The 11046-nt window shown below is 33.3% G+C and overlaps 1 protein-coding gene across 1 annotated transcript; it reads left to right on the top strand.

The window, feature by feature from the left end:
• The first annotated feature begins 4387 nt into the window (after nucleotides 1-4387).
• On the top strand, nucleotides 4388-5125 carry LOC148578354 (uncharacterized). The gene is made up of 2 exons (XM_088503017.1): nucleotides 4388-4456; nucleotides 4658-5125. The coding sequence occupies exons 1-2, from the start codon at nucleotides 4388-4390 to the stop codon at nucleotides 5123-5125; spliced, it is 537 nt and encodes a 178-aa protein (XP_088359143.1).
• The last annotated feature ends 5921 nt before the right edge of the window (nucleotides 5126-11046 follow it).

Below are 11046 nucleotides of genomic sequence, written 5' to 3'. Positions count from 1 at the left end.
TAAAAGAATTCAAAAGGAATTAACATACCTTTCGATACTACTAATCCGAATGAAAAACGAATAATTGAATAATGAAATAGATTAATGCAAGACTTTAAAATAAAATAAACGTAGATTAATGACCCATAAAAAACATAAATAGAGCTCCTAATCCTTTGACAGAGGATTAGTTACCCATGAAAAAGTGACAGAAAAACAAGAAGATATGCTGAGGAAGATAAGATAACTACTTACTGACTTCAATTTCAAATTCAAAAAAATAATTCAAATTAAATTCTAACAACCAAATCTCTTATATTTCTAGAGTCTTCAATGTTTTGGATGTGATTGAAACTTCTAATGATGTGGATAATTAAGCTTGGGCCTTAATTGTTGGTTCCGAATCAACTCACATTCCACCAACCGATGATGTAAGTAACTGTCCTAACCTCGTATTATTGTCATACAAAGATGCTGATATAAAAAAAAAAAAAAGAAAAACAAGTGGTCAATGGTCATTGTCTTATTCTGGATTATAGAATTTCGTTTTTCATGTTGAATTTATGTTGCTGGTTGATTATACATTGTTGGTTATTGAATTTTCTTGTAGTGTACTGTTGATTGTTTATGATTCCAATTAAAGGAAAGAGTACCACAGTTGCAACAAGCAGGATGATTGGTAGTTGGAAAATGTTTTTTGATAAGGACTTGCAATTGAATTTTAGCTTATGGCTGTGACTATGTATAGGGACTGTTTCTTTTGTTTTTTATTTTTATTTTTTGTTCTATTTTTATATGGTTATCGTTATTAGTAGTTGCTATATATTATTAATGACATATGGCTGACAAAAACTTAGTCTACTTATCAGTTATTTCTTGTATATCTTCACTACTAAGAGAACTTTTGAAGTGCTTTCATCCTAAAAAATCTATATAGCATTTTAAGGTATTTGTCATTTTTTAAACCCTAAAAAATGGAATGAGGTGGTTTAAGTAGTTGCTTTTATATATGGTTCAATTATGTGCTTGCTAATTTTTTTTTTCATTATTGCGGGACCTAATTAAAGTGGCCTTGTCATTTTTATTTTTAATCAATTTGGATTTGGAATTGGATTTGTTGGACTTAATTAAAGTAGCCTTTATAACATGCACTAACTTTAGATTATTTAAAATTCTGCAGGGCAGTAGTAAAAATAATGGAGCTCATAATGGATGAACACACTACTCATGATTTGATATTTTGTAACTAAGTATAAGAAAATAGATATGTGACACTTGGAATTGTAATTCTTATTTTCTTGTTATGACTTTGATTTTTGGTACTTTGTGATCAAAGTCTACATTTGTGGTGACAAGTTTATATATAAGGTTTTTTTTATGGGGAAGTTTATATATATGTTGGATTGGTTGATATATACATTGTAAAATTGGTCTATGATTTTAAAATTATATATGAATTTTTACAAAATAAATGAAAAAAATTTTGACCTAATTTATGGCCACGCTTAAAAAGCGTGGCTATATCTTACTATTGGCCTCAACATGCACGCTTAATAAATGTGGCCATAACCTGAAAATTGGCATGCTTTAAAAGTGTACCCAAATCCTCATCTATTGGCACGCTTCATAACCGTACCCGTATCTTTCTGTAGTCATAAATAGCCATGCTTACCAAGCATAGCCATACATTACCTATTAGCACGTTTAAAAAATGTAGCCATATCTTACCCTATCGACACGCTTTAAAAGCGTAACCAAAACAAACAATCCGAGATGCTTTAGAAGCGTGGCAAGAGATATAAACGTGGCAAAAAAGAAAGCGTGCCGATAGATCCACAAAAGTGTGGCGATAAAGCAACCGGCACGCTTGCGGATATGACCCTTTCAAAAGCGTCCGATAGCTCAAAAAGCGTGGCAAAAAGCTATCGGCATGCTTTTAAGCACTTTTCGGCACGCTTTAAAAGTGTGGCAGAAAGCTTATTTTCTTATAGTGTAGAGAAAATTGGACAAAAAGCCCAAAATCACACTTTTAGGGACATCAATCCACCGGGCGTGGAGTGGGAGCTGCCAGGCATGGGGACCATGCATGTGCCAGGCGTGGAGGCTGTCCGCTAGGCGTGCCAAGCTTGGTCCATTTCCTTAGGGCACGCTTTCTCTTCCTTGCACCACGCTTTTTCTGTCTTTATGTTTTTCTTATGAAAAAGTTTTGATTCTTGTTAGTTTTTGAGGCAAAAACTCCTGAAAACATAAAAACACTAGCTCAACTCCAAATATTTGATTATTTATTAAATTCTATTAAAAAACATAATAAATTTGATTAAAACCTAAGAAATTAAATAAAAAAGAACTTTAAAAATTGCTTAAGATGACGTGTTATCAATATATATATATATATCAAGCCAGTACAGGAGCTAATGAGTTGAGTTTATCTAAACTCAAGCGCGATTCATTTAATTTATGAGTTCAATTCCAGGCTCAAACTCGGCTCACCAGCTCACGAGTTTAGCTTATCGAACTATTAACGAGTCGAGCTCGAGCTAACTCATGAGCTGGCTTGACTCACTTCCAACCCTAACGAAAAACTATCTAACATCTTTGAATGTTATTTTAACCCTCAAGCAATTTGGATTCAATGAACTTAGGCTGCGTTAAGTTTTGAGAATATGATAAGACAAGATACTCAAAATACGACACAAAAATTAATATTTTCATATTTTATCTAGTGATAAAATAATATGAGATAAGATAAATAATAAAAAGTCTAATTTACTTTTGTTTCTTTTTTTCGCACAAAATTTAGAATAAAAAAATAAAATGATAAAAAATATAATTATAAAAATTTAATAGTGACAATAAAAAAATAAAAGAATAAGTTGTGTTTCCATTTAGTATTTCTATGTTCTTTATGTTAGAAAAAACACAAAATAGCTAATTTAGTATCCCATGACACAATGTTTATGTCTATATCTCACCTACTAAATACGATTTTGTATCTCTGTGTCTATGTTTCTTAAGTTGCGTTTGGTTTTGATAATAGGATAAGACAGGACTAAAAATAAGACACAAAGGACATAACACAAAATTAGTATTTCTTATATTTTGTTTAATGATAAATTAAAAAAATTTATGAAAATTTAATTTATTCTTATTTTTTCTATAAAAAATTAAGAAAAATATAAAGATAAAATATTTAATTATAAAAATTTGATAAAAAAATAAAAAATAAATTATATCTCTTATTAGTATCATTTCTTATTAAAAAATATAAAATATATCAATTTAATATCTTTAAATACAATATTTTTTGTACTTTATCTGCTAAATATAATTTTATATCTATTTCTGTCTTAGTGTTCATTACGGGATTTTTTATTTTAATAAATAAAATAAATTCAATATTTACTGAATTAAATATTTATAAAAATTATTACCAAAATCCACCACCTTTTCTTATCGTGTAAACAAGATACAGTGAGACAAATTTTCACCATCTATAAAAAGATATGTAACCCTTGGCATTCTCCACAAACATTTTATTTCTTCTTCTATCCTATTTTTCTCACAAAAAGAAGGCAATAATGGCCAGTAATAGCGTATACATAATTGTGTGTGTTTACCTCAATTGTCGTATGAGAAACGGCGACAATGGGGTGATATTTGAGTGTGAGAATCTGATACTGTTGCGGACTCAGCATGTAGGCACGTTGACGGAGTTGAAGAGTTTGATATCGAGCAACCTCGGTGGCACAGAAATGAGGGAGGTCGGAAGGGTGGGGTATAGGTTGCTGGCACCCATGGGTAATGGAGTTTTCCGGTTTCGAATATTTCGGCTTCTAGGGGACGAGCATGTGCGTCTCATGTTTGACATCAATGGGAGAATCATGGTGGAACAAGTGATGGAGCTTTCCGCCGAGGTAGGAGATGCTGATCGTGGTGGTTCTGTACACTAGACTTACGTATATGACGACCGACCTCTCGCGCCACCACCCATTCATGTCGCCATTCTAGTTGAAGAGGTGGAGGTGGGTGAGGAAGAATCCGACGAGGATTATGTGGCCGATAGTGCCAATAGTGATTCATCTGAAGGGGGTGATGAGGAGGAGTTTGTACCGGAGACGCCCGCCGAGTCTACAGTGCACCATGTTTTGCCCCCCCCCCCCCACCCAATTCCGGCGCTATCAGATGTACCAAGTCACTATCATACGTTGGATCTGGATGCCATACATGAGAGAACTACGTGGTCCAACACGGGGGAAGAGGATTACAACCTAGACAATGGGGTAGAGTTTCGTGTTGGCCACAGATTCAAATGCCAGGATACAGTGCTGCAGGGTGTGAAAAACTACAGTATTTGCAGGAGTGTCGAGTACTAGGTGATCGAATCGGACCAATTAAAGTACCATGTGTAATGCCGAGAAGCTGCAAATGGGTGTCCATGGAGTCTCTGTGCTGCTCTTCAACAGAACCTCGGATACTGGTGAGTTCAAGTTTAATTAAACTGTACTTAGTTATTTATGGTTGTTGTATGTTAAGTCGTTTTGAACCATGGATGTTATATTGAGTTAGGGAGGTCCGGAAGGTTGGTGGAGCGCACACTTGTTTAGCACCCACCATGTCCCAGAACCATCGATAGTTGGATAGCAGACTCATATGCAAGGTCATCCTGCCGTTGATACAGTCCAACCCCTCCATCAGCATCCCTGTCCTGCAAAGTGCGGTCCAAGCGAGCTATCACTTCAGACCCTCCTACAGAAAGGTGTGGATGGAAAAGCAGAAGGCAATTGCTCAGATCTACGAGGATTGGGAGGAGTCATACAACAAGGTGTCGAAACTGCTTCAGGCATTGCAGAGTTGTTTCCCTGGAACTATCTGTGAGCTACGGGCCGTATCGTACTACGACAGGCACCTTTTGGTCCGCGACTGTAGCATGTTTGATAAAGTATTTTGGGCTTTCCCATCATGTGTTGAGGCCTTCAAGAATCGCAAGCCGTTTGTTTCCGTCGATGGCACGCATCTGTATGGAAAATACGGCGGGGTGTTGCTTATTGCAGTGGCACAAGACGGCAACAACAATATTCTGCCTATTGCCTTTGCCATTGTGGAGTCCGAGAGTACCGAGTCATGGTCTTTTTCTTTACTAATCTGAGACGCCATGTGACCCCCACAAGAAAACCTAGTGGTCATCTCCGACAGGTCACAAGCCATCAAGGCTGCACTCAGTGCCGATGACAGCCTCAAGACAACGCCCGGCACCGCCCAAAGTCCTCAAGTAGTGGGAGCTAACGCAAGTGGACTAAGTTGTTCGACTTGTCTGTCATCAGATAGCCTCCGATTAGTAACATAATGTAGCACCTCGCATACTACCGGAGGGTCTCTAGGTCGTCTGTAGGGGCATCTGGTGAACACGGTCCCACAGCCAAATGATCTTCAACGTGAAGGACTCCCTCCTCTGCACCGCCTGCTGTGGAGCCACCGGAGGCTGGGCTCCCAGCAGCCGCTCCACAAACTGCCACGCCTCCATGTGGTATCACCTAGTGAAGTCACGGAGGCACCCCCAACTGGGTCCCTATGTGCGCGTAGCCCTAGGTGGTACGCTACGTCTTGCACGGTGATGTGGCCTCACCCCACAGGAGATGAAACGTGTGGGTCTCCGGACGCCATCGCTCCACGAATGCCGTAATCAGAGAATTATCGAAAGTAAAATTCCTAAGGGGCACTGTGTCGCCGAATCCAACCTCAGCCAGATACGGGACGATGGCGTCGGGTGGAGGAAGGGTATGAGTCACTCGCCATGGGCAGTAGAAGGCGAGGCCTCTGAAGAGAAAAAAAATATATTCAGAATTATCAAGAAATAATTTTAAAACTTTTATCGGGTCTTCAACGCTTAACGGTCCTCGCTTTATCATTGAATTTTTTAAATAGGCTTCTATATTTTTTTATATTAGATTCTTACACTGTTTTTTAGTTTTGTAATTATATCTTTAGTATAACAAATATTAAAGTTAAATCAATATTTCTTTCTAAAGTAAAGATATTTCTAAGTTCGAACATATTTACATCTTTAATTACATGTTTTTGAGACAAATATTATTCTGTTAATTTTCATACATTTGATATAAAAAAAACCTAACCATAAGGTTATAAGTAATATAATAACTACATTAAAAACAATAAATCTCTAATTATAGATTTGACGAAACTATAACAAATAAAATAGAGTTCCAAACTAATAATTATTCAGTAACAACCTAACACAAGTGAAATAAAATAGAGTTCCAAATTTTTACCAGTGACTTATTCCTAACGCTACAAACTATATTCTAGTTCTTCGCAACAACCCTAACCATGGATACATACAAAAAAATATCTATATGGGATTGCACAAAATTCAACACAACAGAACTAACCTGAAAGTCGGCTGTCCCGGCGTAATGTGAAGTCTCGTTTAGCCTGTTGATGTCTCTATCATTTTTCGCTGCGCGCGCCATCGCAGATTTTGTCGATAATATGGTCAGAAAGGGGTAAAAGAGACGAGAAAGTGGTTGAAAAGTTCAAATTGGAGCCCGGTCTAAAGCTATAAACGACATCTATTTAAAGATGTCTCCCAGCCTTATCTCGTTTACACTGTAAACGATATAATTTTGCATGTATCTCGTTTACATTGTAAAGAGATATACACGTGTCACGTCGACGTGTCTTATCTCGTTTACACTGTAAACGAGATACGTACAAAATTATCTCATTTACTGTGTAAACGAGATAAAATAGGATGGTAGATTTTGGTAATAATTTTTATAAATATTTAATTCAGTAAATATTGAATTTATTTTATTTATTAAAATAAAAAATCCGTTCGTTACGTGTAAACGAATCCAATTTTACATAACACTAGATCAAATAATATCTGGTTCTTTTCTAAAATAAAATAAAAAAATTATTATTTTCTTAAATCCCATTTTTTCAATTTTAATTTTTCAAATACGATTTTTTTTACAGCAAGTTCGCCTTCCCTCGGAAACTCCACTCAAATTTTTCAAAACCCACGTTTTTAATCCTTATCATTGTCTCCAAAATAGTATATAAATCTTCAGACAGTATATAGGAGTACACAAAAATACACAGACAACAAGCATCGCTTCTTCAAAGATTTTTTTAATTATAAATTTAAAAAAACAAATCATATTTAACAATGGCAACCATTATCATCGTCTCCAAAAATACACAGGTACACTGGAATAAACCATATTTAACAAGAATTTTTTTAATTATAAATTAAAAAAATAACTATTTCTCAAAAATAAAATACGACTTATTCCTGTGTACTCTTATGTACTCTGCAGAAGATGATAATAGTTATCATTGTTAATTTTCCAAACTCAATATGATATATTTGAAGTGAAGTTCGCCAATATAAAATGAACTCTATAAAATTTATAGAATTTGTGGAGGGTTAAAGCGAACTTGCTAATTTTTATAGAATTTATCGGGATACACGGGAATTTGTCCAAATACAAAAAAAAATCATATTTAAAAAATTAAAATTTAAAAATTATATTTAAAAAAATAATAATTTTTTTATTTTATTTTAATAAAAAAACCAATAATATCTACTAGAGGAAAGGAATATTCACACTTGAAACCTTTCAATTTACTTTCTCTCTTTGGTTTTGTTTTTGTTCTTTGTTTTTTGTTTTTTGTTTTTTGTTTTTTGTTTTTTAATGGAAAACGTTGGTTTTGTTTTTGTTCTTTGTTTTTTGTTTTTTGTTTTTTGTTTTTTAATGGAAAACGAAAGCCGTTGTAGTACAGTGTGAAAAGTGAAAACACTTATCTCGTAGGATTCATGACCATGGAAACTTCAAGAACATGTTTTTTAATTATAGATTATTATACAAAATTAAAGGCTCTTTTTTTTTTATATGGAAGTAGAAGTAACGATAATTTTAGCATTATAATTTTTTGTATTTTTTAAAATTATGGAAGATAAACAAATTAAAAAGTCTAATTTCTATACTTTAAATTTTTTTATTTTTTTAATATAAATCGAACGATTCGATTTTTATATCTTTTATAAATCAAACAGTATGATTTCTGTACTTCTATAAATCGGACGATCTGATTTTGTTATCTCTAACAAATTGGATGGTCCAATTTATATTTCTCTAGTTAAACAGTTTTATATTTAAAAATAACACTCCATCAGTCTATACTTCAAAAAAAAAAATATTACTACTCCAACATCATAAACAAAAAGTTAAAATTAAAACAGGTGTGTATTATGTATTTCACATAACAAATTCAAAAAATATATTTCGTTTACTTTGATGGCTTAATTGTGAGCATAAATCTTCAATAGTTTTGGTATGGTTAATACTTAAAAACTTCTCCCTTTTGTTCTTAACTAAATGCACACTAATTAAAGAACTAAAAACTAATTACTTATAAAAAGTTATTAATCATTATTTAATACTTTAATTATAATAAAAATATTTTTATTATTTATTAGTTTAATTATTCTGTTAGATTTTTTAATTTTATCAAATTTTTAATTAATTCTTATATTTTTTTAATTGAGTCCTTATAATATTTTTAATTTTATAATTAAGTCTGTGTTAGTATAAAAAGTGTTAGAATTAATGAATTTTTACATAAATTAAAAATACTCATAATTAAAAATCTAATTAAATCTTTAACCATATATTTTTTTAAAAAAATATTCTGTTAATTTTAATATTTTTGACAGAAAAATAAGCTAATTATAAAAGGTTTCATTACTTTTTTTTTTTACTGAAAATAGAAAAACTTGAACCCGCAACCTTTTAGGTGAATATGAAGAGATTATGCTATTTAAGTTATAGCTTGTTGGCAATTTAGTTACTCTCTTAGTTTCTATAATTTCATCAAATTTATAATTAGATCCCTATACTTTTTTTCCCTTTTAATTAGATCTCTATACTACTTTTAATTTTATAATTAAGTCCTTCTTAGTAAATATTAGAGTTAACTGAATATTTATCTGCAAACTGAATATATCCACAATTAAAAACTTAATTTAATCTTTGATTACATATTTTTTAGGAAAAATATTCTGTTAATTTTAATATTTTTAAACATGAAAAAGACCTAATCGTAAAATTAAAAACAGTGTTGAAATCCAATTAAAAAAAAATATAAAGATCTAATTAAAAATTTGGTAAACTATAGAACCAACAAAATAATTAAACTATTAAAAATTAAAAATAATACAGGAACTTAATTACAAAAAAATAAGATTTTAATTATAAATTTAAAAAAATTATAAAGAGCAACCGGATAATTAAACTTTATTTATTTTGTTTAATATTACACTAATGGTAAAATAAAAATAAATTAAACAAAAAGAATGATATCTCATAATATTCAATATCTTTCGTAGTTACATATTACATATAATACTAAAACTTAACGAATTTAACAAAGTTTCAAGAGAAACTCATATCTAACAATTGTTATATTAAATGGATTTGAATCCATTAAAATGAATAGCCAGGAAGAGGCACCGAGGGAAACCTCGACCAAAAGATCAGCTAACCTAAGCGCCCAGCTAGTTCCGAATTCCTCCTTTGGATTAGCGGTTGAGTGTGCCAAGCCGGGCAGGAGTTATTGCATTGATGCCGAGAATTCAAGCTTTGGAAGACGGTCAAGGAAGCAAGGCAGTGGCTGCTATGGATGAGTGAAGAAGCTCTTCAAGGAGTTCTCACTTCTGGCCACACCAACCCTTTCAACTCCGAGATGGATTTCTCAATCAACATCTATAAAGCCACACCCGGCCCTTCTTTAAGTCTTCTGCTTCCTTCAGTCACCCGAGTTCGGCTAAGGTTACCGAAAATCTGTCATAGCTGGTTAAAGTATAACATTCTACTTATGGTCCAGGGTACCGACACCAGAAATCTTTAGAATTAAAAGAGATATAGATAACATTAGACAGTAGACACTAGTCATACGTTATACAACCCTTCCTATCAATGGACAGCATTGCTTGAGGCTTGTGTCGAACGAAGAGTCAACGTGGCCAGTCTTTTTTCACAGGCTCACAGCGGTTTATGAAGGAAAACTTCCTATATAAATTTAAATATTTGAGTAATATCTCAAATAGGTCCAAGAAATTTACCATCCGATAGTTTTGTCTCTCACAAAATTTAACTAAAATTTCAACTTTGAGGTTCTCAGATATCTCCAAATACGTCCCCAAAACTGTTTGATCCGGTTAAAGTGGTGACGTGTCAGGTTAACTATGACATGTCACCTTTAGGACATTTTGGTCTCCATCCACGCTGAACAAAACGACGTCGTATTGGAACCAGGGACAAAACGACGTCGTTTCGGGGAGGACAAATTCATCCCCACTTAGACAGAGAATGCAAACGGCGCCGTTTTCATGTGGGGGCCTATTTGCCTTATAATAGTATCTTAGGGGACCTATTTGACCTATAATTAGTGATGTTAAAAGAAGCTATATTTACTTCAACGCAACCTTAAAAATATATTGACATTGGTCTGTTCATTTATCAAAATGGTAACATAAACCTGAGAACCCAAACATGTTAACCACACAAATATTTGGCTTCAATAGCAACACAAACCAAATCAAGTCAAAAAAAGGTTTATTTTCTTCAACACAAACTAAACGAAACCATTCTAAATAACATAACGTCTTCTTCCTTCAACATAACAAAAGGTGGTAACATAACTAAGACAACAACTTTCACACTAATTCTTAGAAGCATCATTTCTTGAAAGACTGGTTCAACCCTCGTGTTGGAATGAATTTGAACAACTTAGATACTATGCCACTGGTTGCAGCTGATATTGTCTCAGCACTAACACTCTCCGAATTCTCGGTCCTAATTACTGTCTCCTTTGGACGTCTAAAAGAAAGCTGAGCTTGGAATAAACAGTATTGTTATCACCATGTTCTGAAACATGGTGATAACAATACTGTTTATTCCAAGCTCAGCTTTCTTTTAGACGTCCAAAGGAGACAGTAATTAGGGCAAAGAATTCAGGGAGTGTTAGTGCTGAGACAATATC

Source organism: Arachis ipaensis, chromosome B1 (assembly GCF_059453495.1).
Source record: "Arachis ipaensis isolate K30076 ecotype BB chromosome B1, ASM5945349v1, whole genome shotgun sequence".
NCBI classification, from domain to species: Eukaryota; Viridiplantae; Streptophyta; class Magnoliopsida; order Fabales; family Fabaceae; genus Arachis; species Arachis ipaensis.
This window is presented reverse-complemented; position numbering and strand designations above follow the sequence as displayed.